At 46.3% G+C, this 10,863-nt stretch overlaps 1 protein-coding gene across 1 annotated transcript; it reads left to right on the top strand.

Moving 5' to 3' along the window:
• Positions 1 to 6,241: 6,241 nt before the first annotated feature.
• Positions 6,242 to 9,767, top strand: LOC128945912 (adrenodoxin-like). The gene is made up of 4 exons (XM_054289818.1): positions 6,242 to 6,474; positions 8,709 to 8,833; positions 9,263 to 9,392; positions 9,647 to 9,767. The coding sequence occupies exons 1-4, from the start codon at positions 6,242 to 6,244 to the stop codon at positions 9,765 to 9,767; spliced, it is 609 nt and encodes a 202-aa protein (XP_054145793.1).
• Positions 9,768 to 10,863: the final 1,096 nt, after the last annotated feature.

Raw genomic sequence — 10,863 nt, forward strand, 5'->3', positions numbered from 1 at the left:
GCAGATTGTGTCTGGCTGGTTACTTAAGGTTTGCTCTAAGTGCAGAGCTGTGTCCTGTAGCAGGGCAGATCAGCCTTGTGGTGCTCAGAGGTCACCCTGGGAGCTCCCTCACAAACAGGGAGATCTTTCTTGCACTCTGAAAGGGAACAACTTCAGTAACAGCACTTTCCTCCTCCTCAGCATCCCCACTTGGAGCTATGCTGGAATTGACACTTCTTTGTGAAGGCTCTGAGCACAAATGTTCAACTTGCAGATGGACAGGCCAGAGGGAGGGATGGAGCTGCTGGGGTGAGCTCCTGCAGTGCCCAGCCCTGGCCTGGGTGCACCCAGGAGAGCCTGGCTGGGCCTTGGGGCTGCTGCTTGCATGGAGACTGCCCAGTCTGTGCTGCCATCAGCTGTTCTGGGGACTTGGGCACAATCTGCTTCTCAGCTGCCTCGCTGTGGCTGTCTCTGCCTGTTTCCCAGGGCCTCAGGATGGGTTCCAGCAGTGGAAGAGTGGCTGCTGCCACCTTTCTGTTAATGAACTGTGTGATCTTTATTTGCAGCTGCTTTCTTGGTGGTTGTGAAGAGGGGCCTCACAGAGCCTCTGCCTAATCGTTGCTGCACTGCAGAATAAGGTGGAGATTTCACTGGAACATGTTAGTGCTCACAGACACAGCTGGTGCTGGGGAAGAGACTTGGACTTTTCTATAAACAAAACATGAAGTGTGGAGCAACAGAGGCTTCTGCAATCCCCACCAGGCATGGCTTGGATTCAGTTTCTACAGGTAAGTCTTTTTTTTTTTTGGTTCCTTCCTGCCAGGATTCTAAAAACCTGACTGCTGGAGGAATTGCATGTCTCCTTTAATGCTACAGCAGCCTTCAATTGAAGGTTGCACAGGTCTGGAAAGGTTGATCTTGTTCTTGCTGTTTCTAGTGCCCTTGCTTCTCAATGGACATTACCTTAGAGGCTTGAGGCTTAGTAATTCTCCGTGCAGGTTTATCTATATTCAGTTTGTCTTTGAAGAAATGGAAGTGTAAAGCATTAAAGGCTGAAGACTGCTTCTGTGCAGGACCATGTTAAAAAAATCCACACCACCCTATTCTTCTAGTTTGTTGTAAGGCATTCTGTAGTTTAGGATCAGAAATTTGCATTTAACCTCTAATTTTTGTAAAGAGCTTCTGTTGGATTTGATAGTCTGACTGGGATGTTTCAGATCCAGTTTAGGCTATATCTACATATGTTTGGGGCCCAGATGCTTTTGTCTGTGGGACAGGGGCAGACTAGCTCTCAGAAGGCTGGGGGACTAGAAACACTGTCTTTTGGCAGGTTCTGCAATGTTGCTTTAGTAAGCAGTGCAATTTATTAAGAACTCTAAAGAAAAGGCAAAGTAATTCTGCAGAGTAAAATATTCATTGAGTTCAATCTGTTTGGTAGACTAATGCATTTGGCCTGAGATGCACTGACTACAAGTAGGACAAAGCAACTGCAGAAAATAAGACTGATTGCTTTCTCCTTCTTTTCTTTGCTCTTTCTAAAGCAGGGAAGTGCGAGGGCATGGTCTCCAAATTCTGATTTTTTTGATGCAGACAAGCCCTGTAGGGATTTCTCTAGGTAGATGCTTATTAGTTTCTTGTTCAGGATAAAATGTTTGGAGGGAAGCACAAGATTTTTTCCAGCATCCAAACCCTGGTAATGCAATGTACAGGGTAAGGTATGGTAATTGTAGGCACCCATATGGCAGCTGCTTGAGCACCTACAAAGACAGACTGCAATGAGAAAGCAGAGAGCACCCAAGGCATGGCTTGTTTGCCCTGCACCATCATCATGACTGCTCTGCTCCCTGCCAGCTTTGCAGCTGTGCATATCTCAATCTTGGCTGTAAAATTTAAATGTCTTATACCAGAGCATATAATCTCAGAGCATGTGACAAGTGGCAGAGAGCAGAATTCCTCTGTCACTGATGCCAGCCCATAATTGTTACATACCCATATGCAAACTGGATCATATGTGATGTTAATGTCTCCCTTGCAGAAAAACTACGTATGTAAGAAAAATGCCCCATCCCTGGAAGTGTTCAAGGCCAGGATGGATGAGGCCCTGAGCAGTCTGGTCTGGTGGGTGGCAGCCTTGCCCATGGCCAGGGGATTGGAACCAGATGATCTTTAGCCCTTCCAACCCAAAGCATTCTGTAAACAAAAGGTCTGGGCCTCAATGTATGAAAAGCTAGGCTGAGACTGGCTTTTGTCTTCAGATTTGCAGTTCTAAGTGCAGTTTGTAGGCAAGGGAGCAGGTCCCTGTGTCTGAACAATGCCTAAATGAGTACCTAGCTCCAGGTGATGGGACTCTAAACATTACTAGCAATTCCAAGATGGAGATTTTCAGGCCAGGTGTCAGGATGAGGGATATAGTGAAAAGTGGAAGAAAGAATGAGGGGGTATTAGAGAAAAAGTAGTGCTGAAACTGCAAAAAGTAATAGTGGATGCTTGTGGAAGGGACTGTACCTTCAGCTTATGGTCAGAATGCACTTCCTCAGGGCAGGTGTTAATACACATTTCTGGTGAGCAGAGCTAATTTAAAAATCACAAGCCCCTATGATTGCTGCAGCCTGTGGTTGTGCATCATCCTTTAACAAAATACAGGCCAGAATTGGTCTGGAGTCAACAAGTTTGAAGGGGGTGTGAAATAAACTGCTCTTGAGCTGGGAGGTTATGGTGAAGGCTGTCCACACCCCACATGCAGCAGTATTGCACTCCCATCCATCTCTGAAGCATCCTTGACTGGATGCTTGAAGGAGAAGCATGTGCAAGTGAAGGTCTTGGCTGGGGCACTGTAACTTCTTAGTGGCCTTCACCCAGCCAGGAGCAGCTGCTCTGTCAGACATGGCTGCTGTCCAAAGCCCTGCTGTGAATTCATTGTGCTTTCTTGTTGCAGTGCCAGCCCATCTCTGACTGCATGTCTGCCCTCCTGCTTCCAGTGGTGAGAATTTGGTTCCTGCTCCTTTGTTTGTGTCATTCTCAGAAGGTTGCTGAACACGTAGGGAAGGTTAGAATGGGGCAAACAGCCTTGTTTGAGAGATGTAGATATTGAGGCACAATTACAATTTTCTCCACAAGCCCCAGCCTCTGAGGCAGTATCTGTGACCTGAGCTCCCTTGGTTGTGCACTTTGTCCCAGATCTGTGCTCAGTGCATCTCTTGTGAGGCAGCAGAAGCACTCTGTCTGGGCTTGTGGGCTTGCTAAAAGTCAAACCAGTACAAGCTGTTCTGTTTGCTTTTATTAGCAACTTGCTCTGGAACAGGAAAGGTGGTTAATGGGTTTTTAAAGTGACAGTGGGAAAGGTGAATTTTAGTTGTGTTCAGTGCTTTAGTTCTGTGTCAGCGAGCAGCCCATATCTGCTTCCCTACAGGAGTATTTGTGAGGCAGTGGGCTTGGTTAGGAGGGCAGGGGTAAGCTGTTCTTGCTTTTCCAATTAATGATGGCTGCCTTCTGGAAATGTTCATTGTTCCTGGGTCTGTGTCTGCTGCTCTGACTACAGCCCCTGAGACTTTTCCCATGGGACCAGCACGAGCTTGTCTTCCTCTACACATGAACAGCATGGGCAGAGACTGAGCCAGGGCAGCTCTGCCTGCTGGAAAGGAACCCTAACACTGCTCAGAGGAGCTGGGTTTGCTATCTCAAAAATCCAACTATGCTTCTTGCTGTGGAGGGCTGCAAAGGTGTTGTGTAGCTTCTAGTTGGGTTAGGCCAGTGCTGATTTCAGTGTTCACTTCCTTGTGTAGAAGTTGGGGCTGAGGCAGTCACAGGTGTTTTGGATATTTGCATGAGAGTGCCTAGACTGGGGGGAGGGAGGACCACATTGTTTGGTGTGTGCTACAGAAGATATTGGACAATGCATTTCAAGCTAGAAAACCACTTCCTTACCAGCATGTGCCAGCACATGGCTGGATGTGTGGGCACAGCCACTGCACTGACAGAGTGTGGCCTGCTGGCAAGAAACCAGGGAGGTGGGGGCAACGTGTGCCTGTGTGCACTGCTGCGGGGTTGGTTCCTGCCAAACCATACTTGAAACAGAGCTAAGGGCTCTCTTCAGCTGTGCCTGGCCTTATTATAAAATATGTGCTGTCCTGTGAAGCAAAATTTTGAGGTTGTTTTTGGTTTTGCTTTTTTTTTTTCCCTTTCCAAAAGCAATGATATTTTTTCTTCATTGGTTTAGTTGGTTGTTTGGTTTGGGTTTTTTACTGGCTGCTTTTTTTTTTTTTTTTTTTTTTTTTGTGGGAGTGGTGGTTATTTGCAAAGCTTTCTATTTTTGTGCCCTTAGCTAAATGAACAATGATTTACTCTGGAAAGGAGATCCTGCTTCTGCCCTTTCTCAGTATTTCAAAGATCTTAAAACAGACTGTTCAAAATCTGCAAGGGCCTGATTCTCTCCTGCCCCAGCAGAATTGTTTTGCTTTCAGCAGGGAGCAGTTGGCCCCTTTGCTGCACCTCAAAGTCTCCCTGATTTCCCCTCTGCACTGGCCTCTCTTCCATCAGGTGACATTGACCTGTCACTTGCTGTGCTCTGAGTTCCTGGCAGGGAGAGGAGTCAGTGCCAGACAAACACAAATGTCCTTGCTGTGGAAACTGCTGTGCATATATCTAATGTACCTCTCTCAGCTCAAGGTTTGCTGGAGAGATAAGATGCTTTGTGGTTTGTATGTGCTGTGGCCCCTCTCCTCGTGGCTCTCTTTGCCAGCCTTGCTTTCTTTCCATGGAAATGGCTGAGAGACAGAACTGGGCTCTCTGCTGCATCTCTGTAGTGCCTGAAAAGCAAAGGCAGAACTGGCCAGTCTCTCTCAGCTGCAGAAGCTGCACTGAGTAGTTTTCAGTTTGGGGGTGAGATGGAGCTCAAGAATTTGACTTTGAAGCCTGAAGCATTTGGGGCAGCTTGTAGGAGAGAGAAAACCACCTGGAAAAGTTGGCCTGAGAATTATTATTATTTTTTTAATCCTTTATGCATTGCCCGTGAATTTGTCTCCACTGGAGCTGTCTGAGAGCTTTGTTTGAATGCTTGAACACTTGCCTTTGAACTGAACAATACATTTCCCTCCTGACTTATGGAAAACACTTGCATTCCTTAATGTCTTTGGTTTTTTCAGAAAGCCTAAGCACCTCTTTCCAGCCCTTCCAACCTGAAAGCCTTGGGTGGAAAACTTTCATTTTGGGGCAAAAAGCCAAAACTTTCTGGTCATCTTCAGAACTATGAATCCAATGCTGTGTGTGTGTGTCTGTGTTGAGGCAGACATTTTCTATCTTATGCTGTGTTTTTTCCCCTGCACAAATTGCTTAGAGAGTCCAGTATCAACATTTTTTTTCTTTTTGCTTATACTGGCTACCAATATGTTATTGCATTAAAAAAGCTTGATTAAAGCAGACATCCTACCAAATGGTGAGCTGTAAATTTGATGGAAGGAGCCATTCATGCTCTTGAGGTGAGAGCTGTTCCCTAACTCCACAGAAACCAGGAACTAAAACTGCTGTTGTATTTTTGGCCCTCAAATTCATTTTGATTTACCGTGTAGAGGAGGGTGGACTACACCAGTGTTTCTGGGAATAAGTTAAGAGTTTTCTTCTGCAAGGCTTCAAAGCTTAGTAGTGTGGATTATCAGTTAGCATGAAATGAATTATAGTTATCTGCACCTTTATGGTACTTTTCAGCAGAGAGTTTAGCAAACAAGCAGCTAAGTGTGGCTGTTTCTCACCACCATCATGTGAAGTAAGTGAATATTCACATTTCAGAGATGGGAGCCTGGTGTATTGGGTAAGGCAATGATGGGTTGAATGCCATCTTGTAAAGAGCAGAATTCATGTCTTGCTTTCACTCCATTGCTGTAGGAACTGTGTGCTCCTCTTCTCAAGCAGTCATTGGCACTCCCGCCTCTCTGCTCTTCTAGCCCTCAACTCGCAACTCCTTGTATGATTAGACATCACAATTAATATTTCTCCTGAAATTTGATTTAGTTCTGGCTCCTAAACTGAAGTGTGTAAAGAAAATAAAGTGAGCATTGCTTGGAAATGGGCATGTGGATGTGATGTTTCACGTGTTCCTGTGCTTCCACCAATTCCCATGCCCTGCTGGGCTGGACTGCAACAAGATCCAAGCACAATCCCTTTGTCCATCCTTCCTTCCTGCTTCCCCTCCCTCCTCCCTCCCTCCACCCCCAGGGAGGCTGTCCTGCTATGGTTTTTTCCTTTCCTTCCCCCCATCCTCCCCAGCTGTATGTATAAATGCCTAATCAAGCTGTCCTTGCATCAGAGGACAGCCCAGGGGACAGGGAGCAGGATGGCTCACGGCGTCCTGGGGCTCCTGCGGCCCTTGCAGAGCAGACTGAGCGCCAGCAGAACTCGCCTGGTTCTTCTGTGTGCTGAGACTGAGCAGCACCAGAGCCCAGCAAGGGGCTGGGCAGAGAGAGCCTTCAGCTCCACGCACCAGGATGCCCCTGGGGACTCCAGGTGGGTCAAATGCTGCCTTGCTGCATCCACAGGGATGGAGGCACCTCTGCCTTGCCCCTGGTAGGAACAGGAGAGAGGCCAGCCAAGCCATGGCCTCTGGGAGGTGGGGGATGGAACCACCAGCTTGGGTGAGCAGATGCTGATGGGGAGGAAGGTGGTGCCAGGACCCAGCCTGAGAGGAGCTGCTTCCCATCCCTGGATCTGTGGGGACCTGTCAGAGGTGCTGGTCCTGCCTCCAGAGCTGTGGGGGCCACAGATAGTGAAGTGACAAAGAGGCACAAGAGTCCTTTGGCTTATTTCCACAGCAGGAACTACTGCAGGCTCCCTGCCAGCCTTTCTTCTATCTTCAGCCTTTCTTCTCTCTGCTTTTGGGATAGTTCAGGAAGAGAAGGTAAAAGAAATGCAATTTGTGGATCTCCTAGACTAATATAATCTGAGTGAAACTGTAATCTGCTAGGCATTGAGAGAGAGATCCAACCATTGCAGAAAATACAACAAACTATTTTGCCATCTGACCTTAGAGAAAGGTCATAGATAACTCCACTTGGGGGGATTTATGAAGACTCATTATCAATGGGATTTCTTTCTAATTGGTTTGTTGCTTATGAAATTATCTCTGGCAGTACTTGTAGGCATCCAAGGCTGGTTTATATAGCCTTGGAAAGTATCTTTTAGGGAAAACATTGACGGGGGAAGAACTGCTTTCGTGAAACCTCCTTCACCACTTTCCTGTGTCACAAAAGGTTTGAGATTTTATTTTTTAAAAGGAAATAATCAGTTGGCATACACTGAATTTACAGTGTTGAGTTTATCACATCCTGGTAAGATCTTTCCAAACCTCTGACAATTATCCAGCTAAAAAAATCAATTCGGTTGCACCACTAAGTGGCATTCTATCACTTTACCATTTCTATTGTGTAACAAATTATTTCACCCATAAAGATAAACCAAACATTGCCTAGAAACATGCCTATTTGCCATACAAATGGAATAAATTACTCTGATCCATCAAAAATGAGGAGGATTGTTTTGTTTTGTTTTGACATTTGAGGGCTAGTCTTTAAATTACATATTTAGAAATATCTGTAGGTGTCTTTATGAAGGAAATTGGTAAAAGAGAAGCTTCTGCCACTGGAGAATGCCCTGGGCTTTGGATAATGAGCACTTGGGCAGTGGCACACTGAGAGTTCCTGGACAAAAGGCCCAACCACTTCCAGGGTGCTGCCTTCTTTCTGCACAGGAGCTGGGACCTTTGGGAACTGGGACCTCCTATATATAGGTCCTATAAATCTATCTCTAAGTGAGCATTTGGTATGTACACTAAGGAAAAAACCAGTTTGCTCATATTTGCTTCCTCTAGCAAATATAACAGTCTCAGGATATGCTTGTCTTGGTGAGAAATCCTGAACACTGCTGTCAGGGTAGGATTCTTCTCCAGATTGGTAAGAGCCTGGTCAGGAGGAGATGAACTGGATGCTGTTTCCCTTTCATTTGTATATTCCCTTTCTGCAGTTATCATTAAGAGAAGCTGATGGCTGTGTTCCTAACTCTTGGCCAGATTAAATCTTGCAGGCTGTCAAAATAATTAGCATTTTTTCTTGAGCATGGATCATATCAGCTCAGAGGAAATTACTCAGCCCAGCAGCTCTGTAAAAGCTGAGGCTGAACATGTCTCATGACAAGAAGGCTCCCTGTGATGGAGTTAAGGAAAGGCGTGGGCACTTCATGGAAGAAAAAGCAGCAGAAAAGGAACAATCACCAAGTAATCCCCTTGGGAAAGGGAAGGGGAAGCAAAACACGAATGACAACAGCCCTTCTTGCTGTATCAGTATCTGCTCCTGAGGACTTTGCTTGTAATTGCATTGCTCTAGCCAGGATTAACAGCCCAGGCCTGGGACCTGCAAATGTTCTGCCTGCCTAGCCATGCTGCCTCTGCCAGCCAGCCAAGCAGGGGCAGCACCTGAAGGGCACCTGCACTTGTTTGTGCACAGATAGACATTTATTCTGTGGGCTGTTTGATAAAGTGGGAAATATTTTGGGTCAGCTCAGATTTGCCTGCCACTGAGAACTGATAATCTGAATTTTTTCTAATGCACATGGCACAATCCTTTGAGAAAGTGTTTGTGTGCACATTTCCCTCCAAGTGACACGTCTCTAGCTCTCGGCCACAAGACCTCATTTGTGGATGTGCAGAAAAGGGCGGAGTCCTGATTTTTTGCAAATTTGTCTTACAGCTCTGAGGATCGGGTGACAGTGCATTTTATAAATCGGGATGGAGAGCGACTAACCACCACAGCCAGAGAAGGGGAGAGCTTGCTGGAAGTGGTAGTCAATCACAACTTGGCCATTGATGGATTTGGTAGGTGCTGCAGCAGGATATGTGCATGGGCTGTTAGGGCCAGTGGGTACTTAGGAATAGTGCAACGATCTGGATTTGCCACTGTGCTCTGCCAAGACCATAAACAAGTTTCCCTTCCCCACCAGCTGCTTGCTGGGTGGCTCACCATGCTAAGATGGCAGTGTAACCTCACACTGTCACACTGGCATTGCTGCAGCCTCTGTCAGTGCTTTTGGCTGCATGGAGCTGATGTAAAAATTTGAAAACTGATGGTGATTCTCCCAGACAAGAGGCAGGCTGGAAATTGCGTCCATCTGTTGTGTTTCCTGGCATCTCTTTTGACATGCTCCAGATCTGTTAAAGGGCCTTTTCTCACACTGTTGCTAAAGATGGTCTCTCTCACTCCCTTATTTTTCCTGATTTGTTCTCCTTCCCTCACTTCTCCACCAGGTGCCTGTGAAGGGACATTAGCCTGCTCTACCTGTCACCTCATCTTTGACAAGGACACCTTCCAAAAGCTTGATGCCATCTCAGATGAAGAGCTAGACATGCTGGACTTGGCATATGGACTCACTGACACGTAAGCCTCCCTGCTGATCACAGCAGATCCTCAAGCCTCCAAGGCAGATTCACCATGTGGCACCTCTTTCCAAGGGGATGGGGCTTGTTCTGTACTACAGCTGTGCCTTGAGAGCTGCTTTTTCTTGAGGTACAGCTGATCTTTAACAGGAGCTTTAGTGAAAACCCATCCTGAACCATATATCCCAGTGTGGGTGGGGGGTTTCTGTCTTTTCCTGGGGAACCGAGGAGCCTCACTTCATGTTTTCTTCTCAGATCACGCCTTGGCTGCCAGGTGTGCGTTAAGAAGTGGATGGATGGTATGACATTGAGGGTCCCCATGGATGTGTCGGACATGAGGAGGCAGCTGGAGGTTGGAAAGCAAAGCAAACAGTGACTGGAAACGACTGCTGCACAGCTTACACCCTCAGTTAGGTGTGGCAGGGTACTTAGCTCTTGGTTGACACTATTGCTTTTTGTGGCTGGCTCGCAGTAGGCCATAAAGGTCTGATTCAGTAAAAAAGGTGTGTTTGGCAAGTCCCTTATTTGAACAAGGCAGCATGCTTAATAGGGTCTTTGGTATGTGTTTTAAGTGCTTAAATGCTTTGCTGAACCAACTGGATTAAAGTGTATGGCTTTATATTTCCCTGGGTGGGTAAATATCTCTGCTGTATGTGACTCGCTTTCTCCTTTGAAATTGAAGAATTCTGCTATTCTGATTAACTGCTGAGAATTTTGCAAGGCTTGACTCTTTAAAAGTGTAGCAGACTTTTCCAATTTGGGAAGCTTAAGAAGAAATTGCTGTTTGCAAGTCAGTGTACTGATGGGCTTGGTGAAGTAGGTGACTTGAGTTTGGTCAGAAAGAACATACTGAGGACGTTTGGGTGCTGACAGTTCCTGTAAGCAGGCACCACTTCTATGAACTTGAGATGTTTTGGGTCCCTGAATTATTCTGTGCTGTGAGGAGCCACTTTCTCCAAATGTTAAATTTTCTCATTGCTGTACTATCCCACCTGTCAAATAAAATTCTAACAATGAGCCTTTCAGACCTACAAGATGGTACCATGAGCCTGGCTGGAATAGAATGAGATGCATGGACATTTGGTTGTCTGCATTAAGTGCAGCACTGCCAGCTGATCAAAGGAGGTGATTGTCCTGCTGTACTCAGCACTGCTGCGGCCTCACCTGGAATCCTGCAGGTAGTATTGGGCACTGAATGTAAAAAAGACATTATTCTGTTAGAGAGGGTCCAGAGTAGGACCATGAGGGTGATGAAAGGTCTGATGAAAGCCTTATGAGGAGTGGCAGAGGTCACTTGGTTTGTTCAACCTGAATAAGAGGAGACGGAGGTGATATTTCATTGTGTTCTTCAACATCTTCACAACGAGAAGCAGAGGGGCAGGTACCAATCTCTTCAGTCTCATGACCAGTGGCAGAACTCGAGAAAATGGCACAAAACTCAGTCAGGGGAGGCTTAGTTTGCATCTCAGGAG

This window comes from Melozone crissalis, unplaced genomic scaffold (assembly GCF_028551555.1).
Source record: "Melozone crissalis strain CALT ecotype California unplaced genomic scaffold, PUWL_Pcris_2 ptg000068l_1, whole genome shotgun sequence".
Lineage (NCBI taxonomy): Eukaryota > Metazoa > Chordata > Aves > Passeriformes > Passerellidae > Melozone > Melozone crissalis.